This window comes from Cetorhinus maximus, chromosome 22, assembly GCF_964194155.1.
Source record: "Cetorhinus maximus chromosome 22, sCetMax3.hap1.1, whole genome shotgun sequence".
In the NCBI taxonomy this organism is placed as follows: Eukaryota; Metazoa; Chordata; class Chondrichthyes; order Lamniformes; family Cetorhinidae; genus Cetorhinus; species Cetorhinus maximus.
Window position 1 is genome coordinate 69661120 of NC_135900.1, and position 21424 is coordinate 69682543.

A 21424-nucleotide genomic window follows, 5' to 3' on the forward strand; every position below is an offset into this window, starting at 1 on the left:
CCATGGAGGGATTTGAACACAAAGATGGGAACCAAATCTAAACCTTCCCATTCAAATTTTACTAAGAACTGAAGTTCCCACCAAGTTCTAGCTGGCAGAGACTACAAGCGAGATCATAGCTGCAATCCTCATTGGAAGGAATTTGATTTTGAAAGCAAGAGTCCCCAGAGACCCCTTCAGGTTAAAATATTTTTTCCAAACGGGACAGCGTCAACTGTAGCCAAACTGGCTGTCTTTACCTCCTTCACTGGGTGTGTCATGTGGAGACAGTGTCTGCCCTCCATTGAGATGATGTCCGGATTTCTGACGGAGACTCCCGCTTGATGATGGCTTTCCAGCTCCCAGCCAAAGGGAAAACCCAGATTGATGGGGTGAATGGACGTGCAATCATCTTACGAGAAGTCAGCTGTAAGCCATCTCAATCAAATAGTCAGGGTCATGGGTCCAAACCAGGACAGTGCCTCTAATTTGGTATCAAAGCCTTGCGATACCTGATATGGGAGCTTTTCATGTAACTACCAATTGCTTGAAGCACACTTGTGTTCACATCAAGTCCCTCACCAAAACAACTTCGGATTCTACCTCAACCTCAACACCAGCAAAATCCTCCCCACATAATAATGAACTAGCTTCTAGTTATAGCCTAAACAAATTTGTCTAGACCTTATCATCCTACCCAATACCTTCAACCTCACTGCTGTCCATTGGTTCCCCAATCTATAACACATCAGGCTGACTCTAGTCAGGGCAGCGGGAACCCTAACAACTAGCCTAAAATCTAGAGGCATCTCTGCCTCTGTTGTTCAGGGGACTCCTGACCACAACATAGGCCCATCCAGCAATTAATTACTTGCCATGGGGCTGTTGACCCTTTAAAGGATGAGAATCCGTCCCCAAGAGGTGCTGGCTAATCGGAGGGCCAGCAACTCTTCAGTTTCAGCAGCGCCACTGGGAGCAATGGGCACTACTGGGACTGCAGCCAGCTGAGAGGGCACAGCTGCCCTCGCAACAAGGTGAGCAGGGCCTGGGGTCGCCAGGGTTTGGGGGGGGTGGGGTCACGGGGTTTGTGATAACAGGGGTAGTACATACAAACATAGAAATTAGGAGCAGGAGTAGGCCACTCGGGCCCTCAAAACTGCCCCGTCATTCAATAAGATCATGATTGTGACCTAAACCCCATTTCTGCCTACTCCCGATAACCTTTCACCCCAACCCCCTTGTTAATCAAGAGTCTATCTAGCTCTGCTTTACAAACATTCACAGACTCTGCTCCCACTGCCTTTTGAGGAATAGAGAGTTCCACAACCCTCAGGGAGATAAATTTATCCTAATCTCCATCTTAAATGAAGGGCCCCATATTTTTAAAACAATGACCCCTAGTTCTAGATCCTCCCACAAAAGGAAACATCCTCTCCACATCCACCCTGTCAAGACCTCTCAGGATCTTAAAGGCTTCAATCAAGTCGCCTCTTACTCTTCTAAATGCCAGCAGATACAAGCCTGGCCTGTCCAACCTTTCCGCATAAGGCCACCCATTTCTGGTTGTAGTCTAGTAAACCTTCCCTCAACTGTTTCTAACGTATTTATACTTTCCTTAAATAAGGAGACCACGAAGGTGGCCATTGCTACCGGGGGTACCCTGCTGGGCCAGAGTGCCAGATTAGGTGACCCCCCCACTCTCACAACCGAGCCCGGGGTATGCTGCCTGGGTTCACTAGACAGTCTCTCCACCCGCTGCTGGTAAAATGCCAGTGGTGGCAGGAAGAGGCCTTAAATGGCCACATAAGTGGCTCAATTTGCCTCTGGGCAGGATGGCCGTCCTCCACCTTCCTCGCCGCTGGTAAAATGCCACAGCAGCAGGAAGACATTCGACATTCCATCCCCCTGCCTTCCCTCATCATTTTCTGAGCCTGTCCGCCTCCCAGCCTTTCTCAAGAGGGCTGGCGAAATCCAGCCTATCAACTTTAAAATCATCGTCTTCCTTTGTCAACTTGCCCATGGCCTCAGTAACAATTCAATATTCTCTGGCTCTGGATTCCAACCTGCACCCGGCGTCCTTCCAATTCTGGTTCACTGTGTATCCACTCACATCAACTCCCCTCCCTTACACTCAGCTGACCAGACTGAGGGGTTTACCAACGGCACACTACCGAGACATGTGAAGTGGCCTCTTTGTAGGTGGATTACGGTCTGGAAAACTATTTAAGGTTTAAATGTTCTAGTGGAGGCTCTTTTGTTACTGTCTTGAATTGGGGAGTGGAGTTATTTGAGTGGTCAACATCTCCTGAGAAATATGAGAAGAGGCATAAATAACCAATAAAAGAGCAATAATTTTGACTGGAGAGTGTCACTAAGGGCTACTTCAGGACACATGATTCCAGCAAACCTTATTTTTACTTTTTCAAAAAATGATTGCAGTCCTACATAAAGTTTGGATCCAATGGGAGGGAATGAACCTTTCTGACAGGGCCAAAATCAGTGGCTGATGTCAGCAATGACTCTTTCTGATGATAGGGAATCAGCAGAGAGGAAGAACTTGCACCTTAAGCCTTCACTCCCTCCGCCATTGATGCACAATGGCTATGACACAACCAAGACTCCTTCCAAACCTGTGACCTCTACCACCAAGAAGAACAAGGGCAGCAAGCGCATGGGAACAAAGCCACTTGGAAGCTGACTCAGAGTCACACAGTATCCTGACTTGGAATTATATTGCCGCTCCTTCATCGTCACTGGATCAACATCCTCAAACTCCCTCCCTAACAGCATGTGGGTGCACCCACACCACACAGACTACAATGATTCTTCTCAAGGGCAATTAGAAATGGGCCTTGCCAGTGACACCCACATCCCATGAACGAATAGAAAAAAATCTTCTATTGCACTTTTCACAACCACCAAAATACTTTTGAAGTATAGTTACTGTTGTAATGTAAAAAATCCAGCAGTCAATTTGCGTACAATAATGCTTATTGCTTTGGTCTGCTATTTAAGAGAGATTGTTAACTTGTTTAACAATTAGTATTTAAGTCCCTCTAACTCCTTAATTATCATATTTTAAGTTACTGGAACCCTCCCTGGGTAAATTATTTTTGGTTTGTTGCCTCAAAAGTGATGCAAAATGCATCATATAACGTGTCAAGAATCAAAATTTCCTGAAGGGGAGGAAGTGCCAAGAGCCCACCAGAAAATAAATCCCGTGCCAACAGGCATTCAAATCACAGCACACGGCATCTGCAGCTGAGGTTCAGGCAAACCCCTGCCCCACTGCACTTTCAGTCTAACTCCTTGACTTCATGTGTCATAAAACCTGTTTCTTTTGGTGTGGCAGCATTCCCGAGCTTTACCGATTCATATGAAGCTGCCGATCAGCGTTTGCTGACCTTCTGCTTTGGCCAGCACACGTTGGCTGCTTCATCACATGGCATATTATCGGACTGTTTAGGATTGCAGCCAGCCTAAACATTGCACAATTGCTCGGTGAAGAAAAGCTTACCCACCAAGCTCTGCTCAGCGGTCCTAAATCATTGCTGCAAATACATTTCCACAGGTTGGCTTTTCCGTGTAACGCATAAATTGCATTCCAAGTAATCATCAGTCCTACAGCACGAGTCAGGTTGCTCACTGGTTGAGCAAAATTGTCTGAATAGCAGTGAGGATAATTACGTGTTGAACTGTGATTCATAAAACAATTTATAAATGTGTTCAAGTTCCTGAGTGCTGAATAGTCAGAGACAGCAGTCCTCTAGCAGGCTAGTTCATTTTACTTGTCCTTATCTTTTAGAATCTCACAAATTTATAGCACAGAGAAGGTTATTCTGCCCATCGTGCCTGTGCCAGCTCTTTGAAAGAGCTATCCAATTAGTCCCACTCCCCTGCTTTCCCCATAGCCCTGCAAATGACCCCTTTTCAATTATTTATCTAATTCTCTTTTGAAAGTTACTATGGAATCTGCTTCCACCACCCTTTCACGCAGTGCAGTCCACATCTCAACAACTCACTGCTTAAAAACATTTCTCCTCACCTCAGCCCCGGATCTTTTGCCAGCTATTTTAAATCTTGCACTCATCAGGACAATTTCCAAGAACACCAATGTCAGGGGAAACAACATGTTTATACTGTTGGAGAAGAGAGTGCTGATAGGTTGGCAAGTGGACTCTGACCAATCAGCACTCTCTTCTCATACAGTATAAATATGTTGTTCCCCTGACATTGGCGTTTTCTTGCAAATTACCCTGATGAGTGCAAGATGAAAAGCTTCAACAAAAAATGTCTCTATTTTCAGCAATACTCTAGTTCTGTGCTACCATGCAATTATTTATCTTAAATCCGTCCTGTGATTAGCAACGTCCCTGTCAATGGAAACACTTTTTGTTTGCCTACTCCAACAAAATCTTCCTAATTTTAAGCTGTTTTCTGTGGACCATTTCACAAATTTTGCTCCATCCTCTCTCTTTTCTCCTTAAGGTACTGGCTCCTGGCTGGGTTCATGTTCCAAGGGCAATAGGTACTATACCAACCATGATGTCATTCAATAAGTGCAAGGTTCAGCAATGAGTATTGGCCGGGGTTAGCTATTCAACCAAGGGCAGGGGGAGGGCTGAGGGGAGGGCCTTGCAGCCAATGCAGTCCCCCACATGCGCACTTCCAGCACAGGGTGACCTTTGAGTTGCAGGAGCCATGATCGAGTTGCCTCTCTCTACCCTGAGGATACTGGGTCTGCTTGCTGCACTGGCTCAGATCAGCAAACCAGATTGTCAAATCTGTGACAGTGAAACTCTTTCGAGTTACCAACAGTCACAGATTGCAACTTCTTTCGAGTACAATCACAGTTCTTGGTTTTCCAGGAGTGGGACATGAACCCACAACCCTCTGATTCAAAGGCGAGGGTGCTATGAACTGAGCCACAGCTGACACCCAAGAGCTCAGTCACACGTTGATTAAGTGAGTGATTGGGAAACAGGAGCCTAATTAGATCAACCTGAGGGTGACTCAATGAGCTTATCATAGTAGCTGGGCTGAGAAACACACCAACTTGCATTTCTATAGCACCTTTAACATCTTCAAGTTTCTTCAAATGCTTTACTGAAGGCAATACGGTCCATCGTAAGGCCAGAAGTGGGACGTTCGCTGATGACTGCACAATATTCAACAATATTCACAACTCTTCAGGTACCCAAGCAGCCCGTGTCCATTTGCAGCAAGACCCAGAGAATATTGGACTGATAAGTGGCAATTAATATTCACGCCACACAAGCACCAGGCAATGACCATCTCCAACAAGAGAGAATCTAACCATTGCCCCTTGACATTCAATGGTATTACCATCACTGAATCCCTCACTATCAACATCCTGGGGGTTACCATTGACCAGAAACTGAACTGGGATAGCCATATAAGTACTGTGGCTACAAGAGCAGGTCAGAGGCTGGGAATCCTGTGCTGAGTAACTCACCTACTGACCCCCCAAAGCCTGTCCACCATCTACAAGGCACAAGTCAAGAGTGTGATGGAAGAAGCTCCAATTGCCTGGATGAGTGCAGCTCCAACAACACTCGACACCATCCAGGACAAAGCGCTTGATTGGTACCTCATCCGCCACCTTAAACATTCATTCCCTCCACCACTGACGCACAATGGCAGCAGTGTGTACCATCTATAAGATGCACTGCAGGAACTCACCAAGGCTCCTTAGGCAGCACCTTCCAAACCCACAACCTCTATCATCTAGAAGGACAAGGGTGGCATACACATGGGAACACCACCACCTGGAAGTTTCCCTCCAAGTCACTCACCATCCTCACTTGGAAATATTTCACTGTTCCTTCACTGTTGCTGGGTCAAAATCCTGGAACTCCCTCCCTAACAGCACTGTGGGTGTACCTACACCACATGGACTGCAGCGGTTCAAGAAGGCAGCTCACCACCACCTTCTCAAGGGCAATTAGGGATGAGCAATAAACACTGGCCTGGCCAGTGACACCCACATCCCATGAGTGAAAAACTTGACAAAAATTGACATCCGACCAAAGGGACATTAAGTCTGGTGCCCAAAGCTTGGTCAAAGACGTAGGTTCTAAGAAGGGTGTTTAAAGAAGTGAGAGAGGGATACAGAGATATTTAGAAAGGGATTCAAAAGCTGATGCTGCAGCAATTTTTTTTACTTGAGGAGCCTGTTTTTTAAAAAATTCCTAAAATAAAAGCTACTGAAAGCTGCAAGACAAAATTTCGGCATTTCTAAACCAAATACTTGAATGTGCCAAGTGTTTCTGGTAGAATGCATAATTCACATATTTAAAACACAAACTGCATCTATTGAATTTATGTATCAATAGAAAGTAAGATCATCATTAAAATAACGCTATCATTTAAAAAATTTTTCATACTATAATTTTATCAGTAAAGTCATCTTTAAAACAAACTTTAACTCAAGATGCATCGAATTAAGATAATTTATTTGGCTGTTGATTCTTGTGATTAAAAAAAAGATGCTAATGGCACATTCAGAATAATTTATTATTTCAGAACAATAATGGTCACAACTATGAGACCTGCTTCTCGAATCAAGCATTGTCTATAGCCACAGTGTAGCTATACCACTTGAAAATGTTTATTTAGAGCATGATAATGTTTTTCATTAAAATAACCATTTGAAACTGTGAAGTGCAGCACAACAATTAGCCTTTTATCCCCACAATATAAACACAGCTCCTAATTTTCTTGCCTTAATTTTTTTTAGGCTTTTTCCAGGTTAACACGATATAACGGAAAGGTTGGCAGCTGCAAACAAGGTTTTAAAGAGCCACCCACGGCTCTGGGATGGCAGGTTGCAGGCCCTTGACTTTAGCAACAAAAGGCATGGCCGCCAATGGTGGAGCGAAGGATAAGGGCTGATGGACAAGAGGACAAAGAGTTGGAGATAGCAGAGTTCTCGGAGGGTTGTAGGACTGGAGAAAGTTATAGAGATAGGGAGGGGGCAAGGCCACGAAAGGATTGGAGCATGAGGATGAGAATTTTGAAATGGAGATGTTTGGGGACCAGGTGCCAATGCAGATCCATGAGCACAGAAGGGGACCTGATACAAGAGTGTCGGAAAGACCCAGGACCATGTTGTTTGCTGAATTCGAGCAAGGCAGAGCCTAGGAGCAACTAACGCCCTCACATTCAGAAACTGAGGTACCTTGGCTTGTATTCAACCCCAGGGTATTTATTTTTGCTGAAACACACTGCACTGCAGCTTTTACTATGGGCGCAGAGCTAAAGGGAATAGATTTTCAACTTGCCACCTGACAGAAATGAAAGCTGAGCATTTTTTTCTATCTTTGCAACCAATCTGAAGCCCTAGCTTTTACACAAGGCTGCAAGTGGAAAACATACCCCATAGACTCACTGGGTGAAGAGGTTGATGTACTTTGTCTTCGAGGTTGGGCCTAAGTTCACCTTAATGGTATTGAGATGGACAATATTTACAAACAGTAATGCTATTTAAGGGAAGGATCGACCAAGAATCCCACCCAGCCTCTGCAAAGAGTAGACAGTGGGTGAAGTATCAGCTATGATTTCCAACACCATTAAATAGCCCCCTTGAGAACAAAATATTGAGGGAGGGGGGTGGTGGTGGGGGAAGGAATCAATTCATTGCTGAAAAAAGAGGCACGTTGTCGAAGCTTTTCATCTTGCATTTATCAGGACAGGTGCAAGAATGCCAAATTTCAAAGGGAGCAACAATTTATACTGAATGGGAAAAGGGTGCTGATTGGTTGGAAAGCTGGATTTCATTGGCTAATGCACTGCCTTGGAGAATGTTCCCCATGCTTTTGTTTAATTGAGAAAAAGGCACAAAGCCTGACATATTCCTTTTGCCTGCAGAGGACAGGTCCCTGCATATGAATATATATAGCTCCTAGCAAGTGTAAGTGAGCCACATTGCAAGCCTGACTAAAAATCTTAAATTGGTTTTAAGTGTAATTCTTAACACACTCAGGATTGTTCAGCAAGTACTGTCCAATCATGGAATCACATCTAATGTCAAACATTATATTCTGAGTTTTGCAAGCAAGCCTTCCGATTTATGCAAGCCTTCGGTTGAGTGTGGTCAGTACTCTGCCTATTGCAAACAACCGGAGGGATGTGTCTATCCTGATGAGTTCAAGACTGTGATGTCTCTTTTTTCAGCAATGCTCAAGTTCTGTACTACCAAGTGGCTATTTGAATCAATTCACCTTCTCACTGCCAATACAAACCCTCAGGCTTAGATCGGTTTTGTCCTATTGCATTCAAGGAGTTTAAGCAAGGATGGTTATGATCGTCATTGGACTATCAAGTGAGTTGGCTATCGTACCTCCTCCTGAACTCAAGCTGAGCTTTCAGGAGGAGACCCTCACCATAACACGCTTTGGTGAAGCCACATGCATTGGATTTCACGTGGTGTAAACCAAAACCCATTCACTTTTATGGATCCGGTGCGTAGCTTATTGGAGGCAGAGTTTGTGGCCTGTTAGAAAAATTCACTGAAGCGTGTACAGCACCCGAACAGACAAAAAACTGTCCATAATTAACAGCTGAGAATAAGTGATAACTAGAAATCTATCAGAGTTAGAAAATTATCACCAGCATCCACCTCCAGCACTTATAAAAACCACCTAATCCCCTACAGAGGTCTCACCGATCTCGACACCATTTCCAAGATCAGTTGGAATGAGTTCTTAATGACAATCTCATGGTTTCCTTATCTCATTAAACAAACGAGTTTGAGATAAGTAATTAACATTTTAAAAATTTATCTCAGGGGTTGGGAATTAGTGATGTAGCTAATTCTTTTTTTGCGAAGCGCTATATTCCCAAAGGGCGTAACCAGGCATATTATAGCATTGTTCAGCTAGAGTGTTTCACAATTATCGTTAGACAACAAGTTTCCTTCAACACACAGCAACAACCCATTGCTGGGGTGCAGAGCAACATCAGAGTCAGTTATGAAATCAGTTTTGTGTCTGGGATATTTCTGTCCACCACAATCGCGTGTGTGGGTTCCCCTTTTAGAGTGAACAATTTTGGAAGTTTATGAAACAGAACAGCACATGGTGGTTACATCGCACAAGATACTCTGCATCAACTCGCCAAGGTTACTCCAACAGCATGTCTATCACTGGGCTAGCAACATCATGAGAACACTATCACCTCCAACTTCCCCTCCATGTGCACCCCATCCTCCCATGGGCCTAACCCACTGTGTCTCATCAAAATACACCCTTAAACCCCATAAATGAGGGAATAATTTAAATCATGTTAACAGGACAATCAAATTAATAGGTTTAAGTGTAGGTTATCACATACTATGTTGGCACCCATTGGGGTTTAGAAGAACAAGAGATAATCTTATTGAAACCTGTAAGATTCTGAGGGGTTTTGACAGGGTAGATGCTGAGAGGATGTCTTCACTCGTTGGGGAATCTAGAACTAGGCAGCACAGTTTCAAAATAAGGGGTCGCCCGTTTAAGACAGAGATGAGGAGGAATTTCTTCTCTCAGTTTATTTGGGGAATTCTCTTCCCCAGAGAGCAGTGGAGGCTGGGTCATTAAAGATATTCAAGGCTGAGTTAGACAGATTTTTGATTGTCAAGAGAGTCAAGGGTTATGGGGGTGCAGGCAGGAAAGTGGGGTTAAGGTCACAATCAGATCACCTTTGACCTTAATGAATGGTGGGGCAGGCTCGAGGGGCTGAATGGCCTATTCCTGCTCCTATTTCTTATATTGTTATGTTCTCATGTGTTCTCTCTCTCTTATGAATATTGACACTAAAAATGCTCCAGGCAGCACACTTCATGTATACAAAACAGTTTTAAGAAAAGCCAAGAGGGGCTAAATTGGATAACACTAAAAAATGCACCCAATGACTAAAATACAGGCAGCAGGGCAACTTTGAGCTACCTGTTCATTATAATGACTTCTGCATGCACGCCAGTGGTAACCATGCCATTCACTGGCTGCATGCATCAGCAGGGGATCCAAACTGTAAATTTTTAATACCATTTAAAGCTAGCTTGCACTGCTTTAAGGGGATTATGCACTGTAGCTAGAAGTGGGGTTGGGGGCTATTCAGGAAGGGAATCAGTGAGGAATGGGAATGGTGGGGAATGGCCCAACAGGGGAGGGCATGGTTTCCCAGGTTTTCAGACGCTGCACTGGAAGTTTTGTTGGAGAAGGTGGAAAAGAGGAGAAATGTCCTGAGTCCACAGGGGAAAAGGAGGCCCTCCAGAGCCAAAAGGCAATGAGCTCAGATAGCCACGGAGGTTAATAGCTACAGAGCTCCAAGGACCTGGAGACAGTGTCACAACAAGTTCAATGACCGGACTTGAGTAGTGAAGGTCAGTGAATGCATCTTCAAATGCCATATTGTGCCAATCTGTACCACCGCCAATCTGTACTCATTGCGCCACACTCCCATCACTCACCCATCAACATCCCCATCACTCACCTACCGCTTCGGTAGCAGCTCTGGTTATAAACTTCCAGAACTTAAAAAAAACATGAAAGACTTGCTTTTGTATAGAGCCTTTCACAACCTTAGGATGACCCAAAGCATTTTACAGCCAATTAAGTACTTTTGGAAGTGGAGTCACTGTTGTAATGTAGGAAATGCAGCAGCCAATTTGCACGCGGCAAACTCTTATAACCAGCAATGAGATATATGACCAGATAGTCTATTTTAGGTTGAGGAATATATCTTGGCCAGGTGAAACCAAGAAGAAAAGGTCAAGGCCCATACTGCATTACTGTAATGGGTAGAAGAGAGAATGAAAACTAACTGGCAAGATCCCAATTATTGCCATAGGATCTTTGGAAAAATCCACAAGCTCATATGTGGGCCTTGATCCATTGCACTGGCTGTGTAGGGTAGAAAAAGGCCATTAAAATTCACTACTCACCATATTAACAGCATCCTGGTCGAAAGGGTTGTACTCCACATTCTGGGGATAGTGGGCTAACACTTTGGACTTGAATGTTCTCCTCAATGGGCTCTGATCAAAGTTTTCTCCTATAGATGAAAATAGAGAATTAAATTATACAGTAATCACCCGGGAATTTCAAAAGACCCGTGGACCGTGCTCCAGCTGGTTGTAGAAAGGTTGAAAATATTGTTCACCAACTTACCTCGTTGAGAAAACATCTTTCAAAAAACTTATATCACCAACATCTGTTTTTATGTATAAAAATATAGATTCTCCTACTTTAAGAACCACTCAGACCAAGCAGCATCACCCAAGGTCTACCACGTAGCCTGCGTGTGGGTCTCGGCATATGCAGACACACGCCATCTGATGGCTAAACAGCACAGGACAAGTAAGGCAGGTCAGGACACAGTCCAATCTCACGCCGACGCACTGGAGTTGCCTCATTTCAAAAAAGGTGTTTCCACTCTTTTCTCTCCAACTGCAAAAGTCAACTCACAATGTGGGGAGCGATAATGTATGAACTCAACTTCCATGTTCTTGTCTCCATGTTTGAAAAAGTATATCGAGGTCCTGGGGGTGGTGCAAATATGGTTTACAAGGATGATACCAGGACTGAGAGGTTATAGCTATGGTGAAGGGTTGAGCAGACTGGGGCTGTTTTCTCTAGGAAAGGGGAGGCTAAAGGATAGAGGTCTTTAAGAATATGAAGGGGCGTAGAGAAGATGCTTCCATTTCTGAGGAGACCTAAGGTACGAGCCGTAGGTATAAGATAATCACTAATAAATCCAACGGAGGAATTTAGAAGAAATGTCTTTACCCAGAGAGTGGTGAGAATATGGAACTTGTTAACGAAAAGGGTAGTTGAGGTGAAAAGCAGAGATGTGTTGAAGGGGAAGTTAGATATATGCAAGAGGGAGAAAGCAATAGAAGGACATGTTGATAAGATGAGATGAAGATGGGTGGGAGGAGGCTAATATGGAGCGTAAACTCCCGCATAGACCAGATGGGCTGTTTCTGTGCTGTAAAATGCAATGCGAAAAGGATCCATGCAAACAGTCAACATGCATCAATGCGAGAGGGACATCCAAATAAACCATTTATTGCGGCTTTGTGCTCCAGCAACACAGTTTTCAACCAATTTTCGTGCAGCCCAAAATTTCAGAGGCTGGTCTCAGACAAGGCTGCAGTTGTGCTGTTGCAACTGGTGCCAATGTTTCTGGGGTAGAGAGGGATGGGAAGGAGAAGAAAAAGATAATGGGATTGGGTTCCTGTTCACCGTCCCATGCTGAAAAATGAATGGTGCTGGATGCTGGGCAAGAATTGGAAGATACTGGTGAGGCACTTCATAGTTGAATATCTTGGCAATGCTCACTGTGCTGGTTCACACTGAACAAATGGCAACTTGGGTGAAAAAAACCAGAAGCCTGCTGGATGTCACCAGAGATAAGACATCAGATTCTCCCCGACTAGTCAACAACACACACAAAATATCTCAAAATCACTGCAAATTCAGAAAGGCATTAATTACAATATTAAAAGTTGTAAGTAGGAATACTTAGCTAACAGTTGAAAGGAGTTTCAAGTTTAATTGTCCCTCACCCAATTTTGAACTTTCCAGGATATGGTGAGTTAGAATTAACATTTGGCCGGAACAGCCTAATTTGTTAGAATTAATGATAAACAAGACACGTCAGTGGGGTTAACAGATGTGCAACAGGACATGACATTCCTACTGTGGTTGTAGAGGGTCATGGGTCTCCTTTTAGCTGTCGTCAACAGTAATCTTTGAAGCAAATGCACTAGAAACACAAGCACTGGTTTCACCATCAAGTCAATACAAACCCACAATGAAGGAAAGCAATGCAGACAATGAGAGCACCTAGAAAAGAGGCCCACCACCAACACCAGCAAACCAATAGAAGATATTAACTCCCACCTTTTACTAAAGCCAGCAAGAGTCTTCATGGATTGTCCAGGAATGATGAGGATTATTTGAAGGAAAGTGGGAAAGGATAAGTGAAGGATCATTAGTTCGATAGTACTATCCTAGTTTAGAGAGAGGATAATAGTCTGCAGTTGCCAGGAGACAGTTCTGCCAATCAACTGCAGCAGCTGCATCCCACTGAAACCCATAATCCTGTTCAGCTAGGAATGATGGGTCAGCTGGGATTCCAGCAGAATTCCCCAAATTTTGGAAAAGCGGAGGGTGATGCACTCGGAGAGGAAACAGAAAGGTGAGAGATCTAGCGGTTTTCCACTGTTTACCTGAAGCTTTGTTTGGACATGGATTATCTTGGCTCCTGCCATATCGCTCTGCTTCTAGCCACTGGCATAGTGCTATACAACACAAATAAGAGAGACAAAACGGTGGGTAAAAATAAATTCAAAAGAAAAAGAAACTTCTTTGAAAGGCGGTTAAGAACATGTAATTGTTAAGAAAGGTGACACAATTGTACTCAAGCCATTTTAAACACTCAATCAAAAGCATAATATAAAGACAGAAGCGAGAAAAAGGCCACTCGGCCCATCAAAGCCACTCCGACCAGAACTCATCCATGTTTATGGCATCAGGACTCTGACTCACCACTCCCTGCTATCCCCTGCTGTAAGGAATGATCATTTCCTCTACCTCACCTGAAAATAAATTAAGCAGTGCTGATAAACCCCTCCACATCAGATCCAGCTCCATTGTGAAAGATGCTAATTAACCATGGGTCAACGAAGTTCTCTTAATGTCGACTTCACAGGTCCATTACCCTGCTGTTGGTGGCGGGGGTGGGGGGTGGTGGGGGGAATGAGGAGGGAAGGTAGTTCATTTTTAATCTCTAACCTTCCTCGTGTCTTCTGATCGGTTAACATTTATGCCAAAAAACAAATTACTGCTAATAGATGCATGGTGAGCTCTGAATACATCATACTTTGTTTACTGCCCTCTTCATTCCAACACGGGATGATCAAGGTTACTGCTCTCCACCAGCCCCAACACATCGGAAATACAGACCACATCACTCGCATTTTCAAACTGATGGGAGGCACAATTGCGTCAATAAAACTTAAAAATAAAACTGACAGACTGGTGGCAAAAAGGATGTTCATTACCTAGAAATCTGGATAAATGTTAAAACAAGGTAACCAGGGTCCATCTCCTTCATCGCTCTTGAGGTTTGCCACTAAGTTGAGGATCAGTCAGGAATAAAGTCACTTTTTTGACTAAATTCCTTCAAATTGCTGGCAAACTCCTGCTGAGAGGTGATCTTTGTGCAGCCTCTGACCTCCCCAGCCTCTCTCTTTTCCAAACACGTTTCTCCTACAACTATACTGAACATTCCTGTCAAACCAATAACGCTCTTCTTTCCTCTTGTAACCTAAATCTACAGTTGCTAGGAGACAGCTCTGCCAATCAACTGCAACAGCTACCTCTCAATGAAACCCAATGAGTTTATGTATTCAAACCATTGCAATGATTCTGACCATTGAACTCATTCGATCCCAGCACCATAAAGCTATGAAACAATTCACCTCTCTCAACCTTCCACCTTTAATCCCAGGCTTTTACAGCCCACACTCTCAGGGAGTGCGTTCCACATACCAACCACTCACTGCGTGAAAAAGTTTTTCCTCATGTCGCTTTTGGTTCTTTTGCCAATCCCCTTAAATCCATGTCCTCTGGATCTCGCTACTTCCACCAATGGGAACAGTTTCTCCCTATCTACTCAGTTCAGACCCCTCATGATTTTAAACACTTCAAACTCTCATTCACCAGCTTTTTAAGGGAGAGAATTCCTGATTTCCATGACCTATTGTGTGAAGAAGTGCTTCCTGACATCACTCTTGAACTACCGTGCTCTAATATTAAGGTTATTATGGAAGAATATTAAAGATCTGTCAAGTTTGAGTCACTTCCATATGTTAATACTGTACAGCAGGAATCTATCCTCATGAAATGATGGGGTCATGAGAAACACCAGCTTACAACACATACTGTAGATATTAACACACATCAAGTTCAAGTGCCAGAAGACTATGTTCTGCTTACAGTAACGTGCATTCCTAGGTGATTATCTCATTGCATTGTAGGAACCATCAGCAAGCTTGATATATGAACATAAGCAAGCCTCAATTTGATATGGGGGAATGGTATTTAACTGTGCTCTCACAGCTGTTCTTAGCATTTTGTACAGTTACTAACAGCAGCCAGAGTACTGGAGCCTCTGTAGAATTACATTTCTTGACACATTACCATTTCTTCCCATGAAGACATTTCATATCATCAGGAAATGAATTGAGAGTTCACCCATTCTTATAGGTTTCTTTTGCCCCACACCAGTGCTTTCTTGCCTCCTCTCCGCTCTAAGGCTGGGATTTTCCCACCCCGTCATGGTGAAGCCCACCACAGGAGATTCGGCAGCCCAGCCAAAAGTCCATTGACTTTTAGCGAGACCAGACGATCCTGGCGGTGGGTGGGGCTGGAAAATCCTGCCCTTAGTGCCAGCTTGGCTCAGTTGCTAGCCCTCTTGCTCTGAGTTGGAACACTGTAGATTCAAGGCCCCATTCCGGGGGCTTCAACATGCTGACCCTCACATGAAGCGCTAAGTTAGGGCTGCATTGCTGAAGTCACCATTCTGTTAAATGTTGACTGAAGGCCTGGTTTATCTTACTTGTTCAAGGGGATAGAAAAGATTGTGTTGCGCTATTCAGGGAATAGCCTTAAAATGTTAAATCGCAATTCTTCAGTGCCAGTGCGTGTTTTAAATAAACTGTTGCTACACAGAATGCAGCTTGTGACATGCAAATGCATATTTCAATGTGAACAGAGAGGAGCCTCAGGCTTGTATCCAGTGAATGGAGATTCCACCTTTTGTGTAGTTGCCCTTGACTCTGTTGCTCTGGAATATCTAATCTTTTATCTGTGTGGTTGGTGGCTTCTAGCCCTTGTCTTGTGGTGTTTGTGTTGGGTGGAAGTGTTATTGACAGACATTAGGCCAGATTCAAATGCCTCAACTTTGAAGAATTGCTCCTTCAGTATTAACTGTTTCGTTAAGCTGTTACAATTCTGTCAATTATCCTACAACCAGAGACTTTTTTTCCAACCATGCTTCACTGAATAACTGCAATGTGGCACTAAGACACTTACACGTTTTTAAAAATCGCTAAGTGCAAATGAAGTATTTTGGCCAAGTGTTTCCACCACAAGCACCAATTGGTGATCTGGGTGCAGGTTGTGCTAGTTTTTGGAAGCGTTTGCTCGAGGTTCTGCTCAAACTCATTCACCCATCACCAAATGTAAAATAAACGCAAAATACTGCAGATGCTGGAGATCTGAAATAAAAACAGAAAATGCTGGGAAAACTCAGCAGGTCTGGCCAGCATCTGTGGAGAGAGAAGCAGAGTTAATGTTTGACGTCCAATATGACTCTTCTTCGGAATTTTCAAAGTTCTGAAGAAGAGTCTTATTGGACTCGAAACATTAATCACATGTAAAACCTGCCATGAACTACCACAATTAGGCCTTTTGAGAACACCATTTTTGTTTTGGAATTGAAAAAATCCCTTGCTATATTTAAGAGTGGTAACCCAGTGCAGTTTGATTCATAACAGCTGAAAATAGCTTCATCACAAAAATAAAAGTATTTTCACTCAGATTGCCTAGCCCACTCCTCTGTTAGTCAGCGGACTTCAAAGAACTGAAAATGGTTTTTAGAAATCTATACTAAATTTAGGAACTATATTGGTGTACACTAGCCAGTTCATTCACAAATTAAAAAGTTATACTCAAAAGCTTTTAAAAAAGGTGCCTAACCACTGCCCTTGCACCTAAAACAAACAGTTTAATTTTACAATTCTCCTCAGAGGCCCATAAATTGGCGTCATTGGTGGAAACTTGCTGTAGTAATTAACTCCAGCTGGGGGCAGGGTCAGGTTTGTGGCGGGGGTCAGCTCCCAACACAATGATTTTTTAAAACCAAAAGGACCGCGGAAAAATCAAAAAGATCTTTCAAACAGGCAATCACGAAATTCGATAAGCATCGAAGGTCATTTGCGGTTGAAGTTTGCGCTGGTTTGGCTGATTCCAATTGAATTGTAGCTGGGAATACCTGAAACTTTGGTCCCAAACTTCCATTTTCTGACCTGACAAACATAAGATTGCAAAGGAGAAGTTAGCCGGAACATTCTGCATACGGCAACACAGATATCTTACAGGTACCCTAGGAACAGGAGTAGGCCACTCAACTTCTGCTCTGTCATTCAGATGGATCATGGCTGATCTGCACAACAACTCCATTTACCAGCCTTTGCTCCATCTCCCTTGTTATCCTGACATTAACAAAAATCAGTCGCTTGATAGCCCAGAGCTTGAACAGAGAGACATGCTGCTGAAGGTTTTCTTCTTGCGCTCATCAAGACCAACACCAAGAATGTCTCATTTCAAATTATCGCAACAATTTATACTACACAAGGACAGGGTGCTGATTGGTTGGCAAGCCGACTTTGATTGGCCAGGTGTCGCTATGGAGAAATTCACAGATTCATACACAGGAGACCAATCTCTGCAAACAAAAGGAATATGTTCAGGCCTTGCGCATTTTTTGAATTACCCGGGAGCTTGGGGAGCCTATAGTTCCTCGTTGCTCTCACCATGGCAAAGCAAATCAGCGTCGATTTGCCAACCAATCAGCACCCTTTTCTCATGTAGTATAAACTGTTGTGATGGTTTGAAATTTAGCATTTTTTTGTTTGTCCTGATGAGTGCTAGACGAAAAGTTTTAACAACATGTCTCTTTAAGCCAATAGAAAACCATCAATTATAATCTTTAAAGTTTCAACTAATCCAGGGCCTTTTGGGTAGGGGGAGCAGAGGGCCGACGGTGGGGAGTGGGGGGTGGGGGCGATGCAGTGGGAGGATGACACATAAGTGCAGGAGGGTGGGACTATTTGGATAGCTCTTCCAAAGAGCTGCCACAAACATATTTGGCTGAATAACTTCCTTCCGTGCCTCTGATTTTGCTCTCAAATGGCTTGGCTGTAATTTTAACCTTTGGTCTGGATTCCCCGGCCATAGGAAATATTACTTTTTGTATGGGTACCCTACAATCATTTGGCCATTTTAAATACCTCGATCAGGTCATCCCCTCAACCTTCTAAACTCAAGTGAACGCCACCCAGCCCATGCTGCTTAAACCACATCAGGTAGGAGCCAAATGAACCTTTTTGTGAGAATCAGGTTTGCCTTGAATCTCTGAACAGGATTGCACTGGAATTAACCAGTCAGATTAGAGAGGAGAACAGTGGGAGGAGAACGTCCAAGAACTAATCGTGTCAGCTGCACTTTTGGTAAACAAGATACGCAAGTGGCAAACACACTTTAATTTAATTACTTCAGAAATGAATCAGTGCCATAATCTGATAATATCACATGCCTTAGGGGCAAGTGCTGAAGGTAAATATATGTCCCTTCCGATCTTCAAAGCAGTTTAAGTGGCAAATAGCAACTGAATCGTATTATTAAACCGCTCTGCAGCGAAGCCTCCCAAACATCATCTTCAAAGGGACAAGGAGACAATACAGTTTTCGACAAAACAATATTTCAATGGATGGTTTTGATGCTACTGCAGAATATTTAATGAACAGCGACGAAATTCAATGTTCAAGGCAACATGGAGATCAGCTGCACCCCGTCAGTCACTCCCAATTTATTCAGCGTCAGTATCTCTTAGCTCTCTGTTGATTGCTTGAGTTATAACAACCACCTGCATTCAGAGGACGCCTTTTAATGCAGTAAAACATCCCAAACGCCTCAAATTGAATGTTCTCAGGCAAAATGTGACACCGAGCCAGTTGAGGTGACATTAGGACAGGGAGCACCTTAAAAGGAGGATAGAGAAGTGGAGAAGATTAGGGAGGAAATCCAGAGCTTAGGGTCCAGAAAAACTGAGGCAGAGGGAATTGTGAATGTGGAGGAACAGTGTTCCCTGAAGGCGTAGGGAGGAACAAGGCTACAGAGGAATTTGAAAACAAGGATAAGAATTTTAAATTTGAGAAGTACCAGACTGGGAGTCAAGGTAGGTCAGCGAATGAAGGAGTGATGAGTGAGTGGGTACTTGCTGCGTGAGTGGTGGAGTTTTTGCATAAGGTAAATTGCATTCAATATGTAAAATTATATTTCAAATTTGATTGCTTAGCTGTTATCAGTCTTCTTTAAATGATGGTGTGCACAGATAGAAAGCTCTGAATTCCAAGTCGAGTTGGATGCACTCAAGCAAAACAGCAGTGGGGGATGCAAGAACTCTGTTTTAAGGAAGGTATTAACAAACTATTTAGCCCAGATCATCACTCTTGATCCTGACCCTGTTTCGGTTACTAATTGTCAAGACACCCACTCACTTCCTCGGCAGAATCTCCCAAACCTGTGGCTTCCACCACTTACACAGGGCAGCAGGCACATTGACACCCGATCGCCCCCAAGTCACACGCTGTTCTTAATGAAAAATATATCCCCATCCCTTCATCATTGTTGGGTCAAAATCCTGGAACTCCGTACCTAACAGCACTGTGGAAGCACCTTTACCCAAAGGGACTGCAGTGCCTCAAAGAAAAGACTCACCCACCCACCTTCTCAAAGAAGGGTGGGCAATAAATGCTGGCATTGCCAGAGACACACTCGTCCAGAGAATAAATATAAAAATATACAAGGACAGGATCAGTTATGCTGCCACTCATGGTTAAATACCATAACGCCCTGGGGTAAACTGACTCCAACTACCAGCGTAAAAACCAATTTATCTGGTCATATATCTCATTGCTGTTTGTGGGATCTTGCAGTGCACAAATTGGCTGCCATGTTTCCTACATTACAGCAGTGACTACATGACAAAAGTACTTCAATGGCTGTAAATATAAAATATTTGTCAGAGCCTGCAAACAGCTTCTCTGCTCGTCCATAAATAGTACAATGGGATCTTTTAGTCCCACCTGAGAGAGCAAAAGGGCCTCGGTTTAACATCCCACCCAAAAGGCGGCACATCGGACAGTGCTACACTCTCTCAGTACTGCACTGAGTGTCGGCTTTGATTTCAGACCCAAGTCTCTAGAGTAGGATCTGGAACCGTGACCTTCTGGCTCAGAGTGGCACCGTTTTTAAAAGAAGAGGTGTCCAAGATGTAGGGGTTGGAACCAGTGTCTTCTCCCATCACAAGAAATATTGTGGGAGTTCAATCCACAAACTTCTGACTCAATATCAAAGTGCAATGCAGGACAATTTAAACTGATACACCAGCATTTGTGTAATTCACATCTTGTGAAATATGCCTCACATTGCTGCAATATCAAACCTGTATCCTTCAGTACCTTACTCCCACATTATGCAGTCGGCTAGAACTGCAGAAGGGAACACGACAGGGGGAAGATATTCAGTCTATTTAATCTGTGCTTTTTTTTTCCCCCTCACATAATCCAAAACCAATCCCACTAATCCTCTTTTCTTTCTCCATAGTCCAGTGGCTTCCTTCCACTGCTGCAAATGTTTCTCTGCTGTTTTCTTAAAAGATGCAGTGGTCTCTGACCATGAGAACAAAAGAAATAGGAGCAGGAGTAGACCATATGGCCCCTTGAGCGGGCTCCAACACAATCATTCAGTTATGGCCAATCTTCTGCCTCAACTCCAATATCCTGCCCGCTCCCTATATCCTTCGATTCCCTGACAGGTCAAAAATCTGTTGATCTCAGTCTTGAATATATTCAATGATGGAGCAACCACAACCCTCTGGGGTAGAGAATTCCACAGATTCACAGACCTCCGAGTCAAGACATTTCTGCTCATTTCAGTCCTAAATGATCTGACTCTTTATCCCGAGACTGTACCCAGTGTTCGAGATTTGGCAGCCAGGACAACCTCTCTGTCTACCTTCCCTTCAGAATCTAGCCTAGTTCAATGGGATCACCTCTCATTCTTCTGAACTCTAGGGGATATAGACCCAATTTACTCAGGCCCTCATTGTAAGACAACCCTCTTGGCTCAGGGGCCAAACTAGTGGATCTGGAAACCAAGACTGTGCACAGCACTCCAGATGTGGTCTCACCAATGCCCTGTACAACTGTCACAAGACATCCTTGTTCTTGTACTCCAATCCCCTTGCAATAAAGGCCAACATGCCATGTGCCTTCCTAGTTGCTTGTTGTACCTGCACGCTAACTTTCTGCATTCCTTGTATGAGAATATGCATGTCTCTGCCTCTACGACATTTTTTGGCCATGTTTTAATAATCATTTTTATAAAGATATCTCTTATTCTAACCCCTCTTCTCACTCTTTTAAGTGACAACTTGAAGTTACTGACTCCTCACTACTAACTCCCCAGCCAGAGGAGATGGTCTTTCCCTATTCACCCTATCAAAATCCTCCCTAATTTTAAAGGGGGAGGTGATGGCACAGTGATATTGTCGCTGGAATAATAATCGAGAGACCCAGGGTAATGCC

At 43.7% G+C, this 21424-nt stretch overlaps 1 protein-coding gene across 4 annotated transcripts in view; it reads right to left on the minus strand.

Moving 5' to 3' along the window:
* Positions 1-21424, minus strand: part of LOC144696777 (DENN domain-containing protein 5B-like) — a 294878-nt gene that overhangs the window by 152741 nt on the left and 120713 nt on the right. For 2 of the 4 annotated variants that reach the window (XM_078568498.1, XM_078568496.1), the window contains exons 2-3: positions 13217-13288; positions 10925-11034 (exon numbers count right to left, since the gene is read on the minus strand). In XM_078568498.1, the coding sequence (XP_078424624.1) occupies positions 10925-11034; positions 13217-13288 (182 nt within the window). The remainder of the gene's footprint in view (positions 1-10924; positions 11035-13216; positions 13289-21424) is intronic. The other 2 variants (XM_078568499.1, XM_078568497.1) reach the window with 1 other exon arrangement.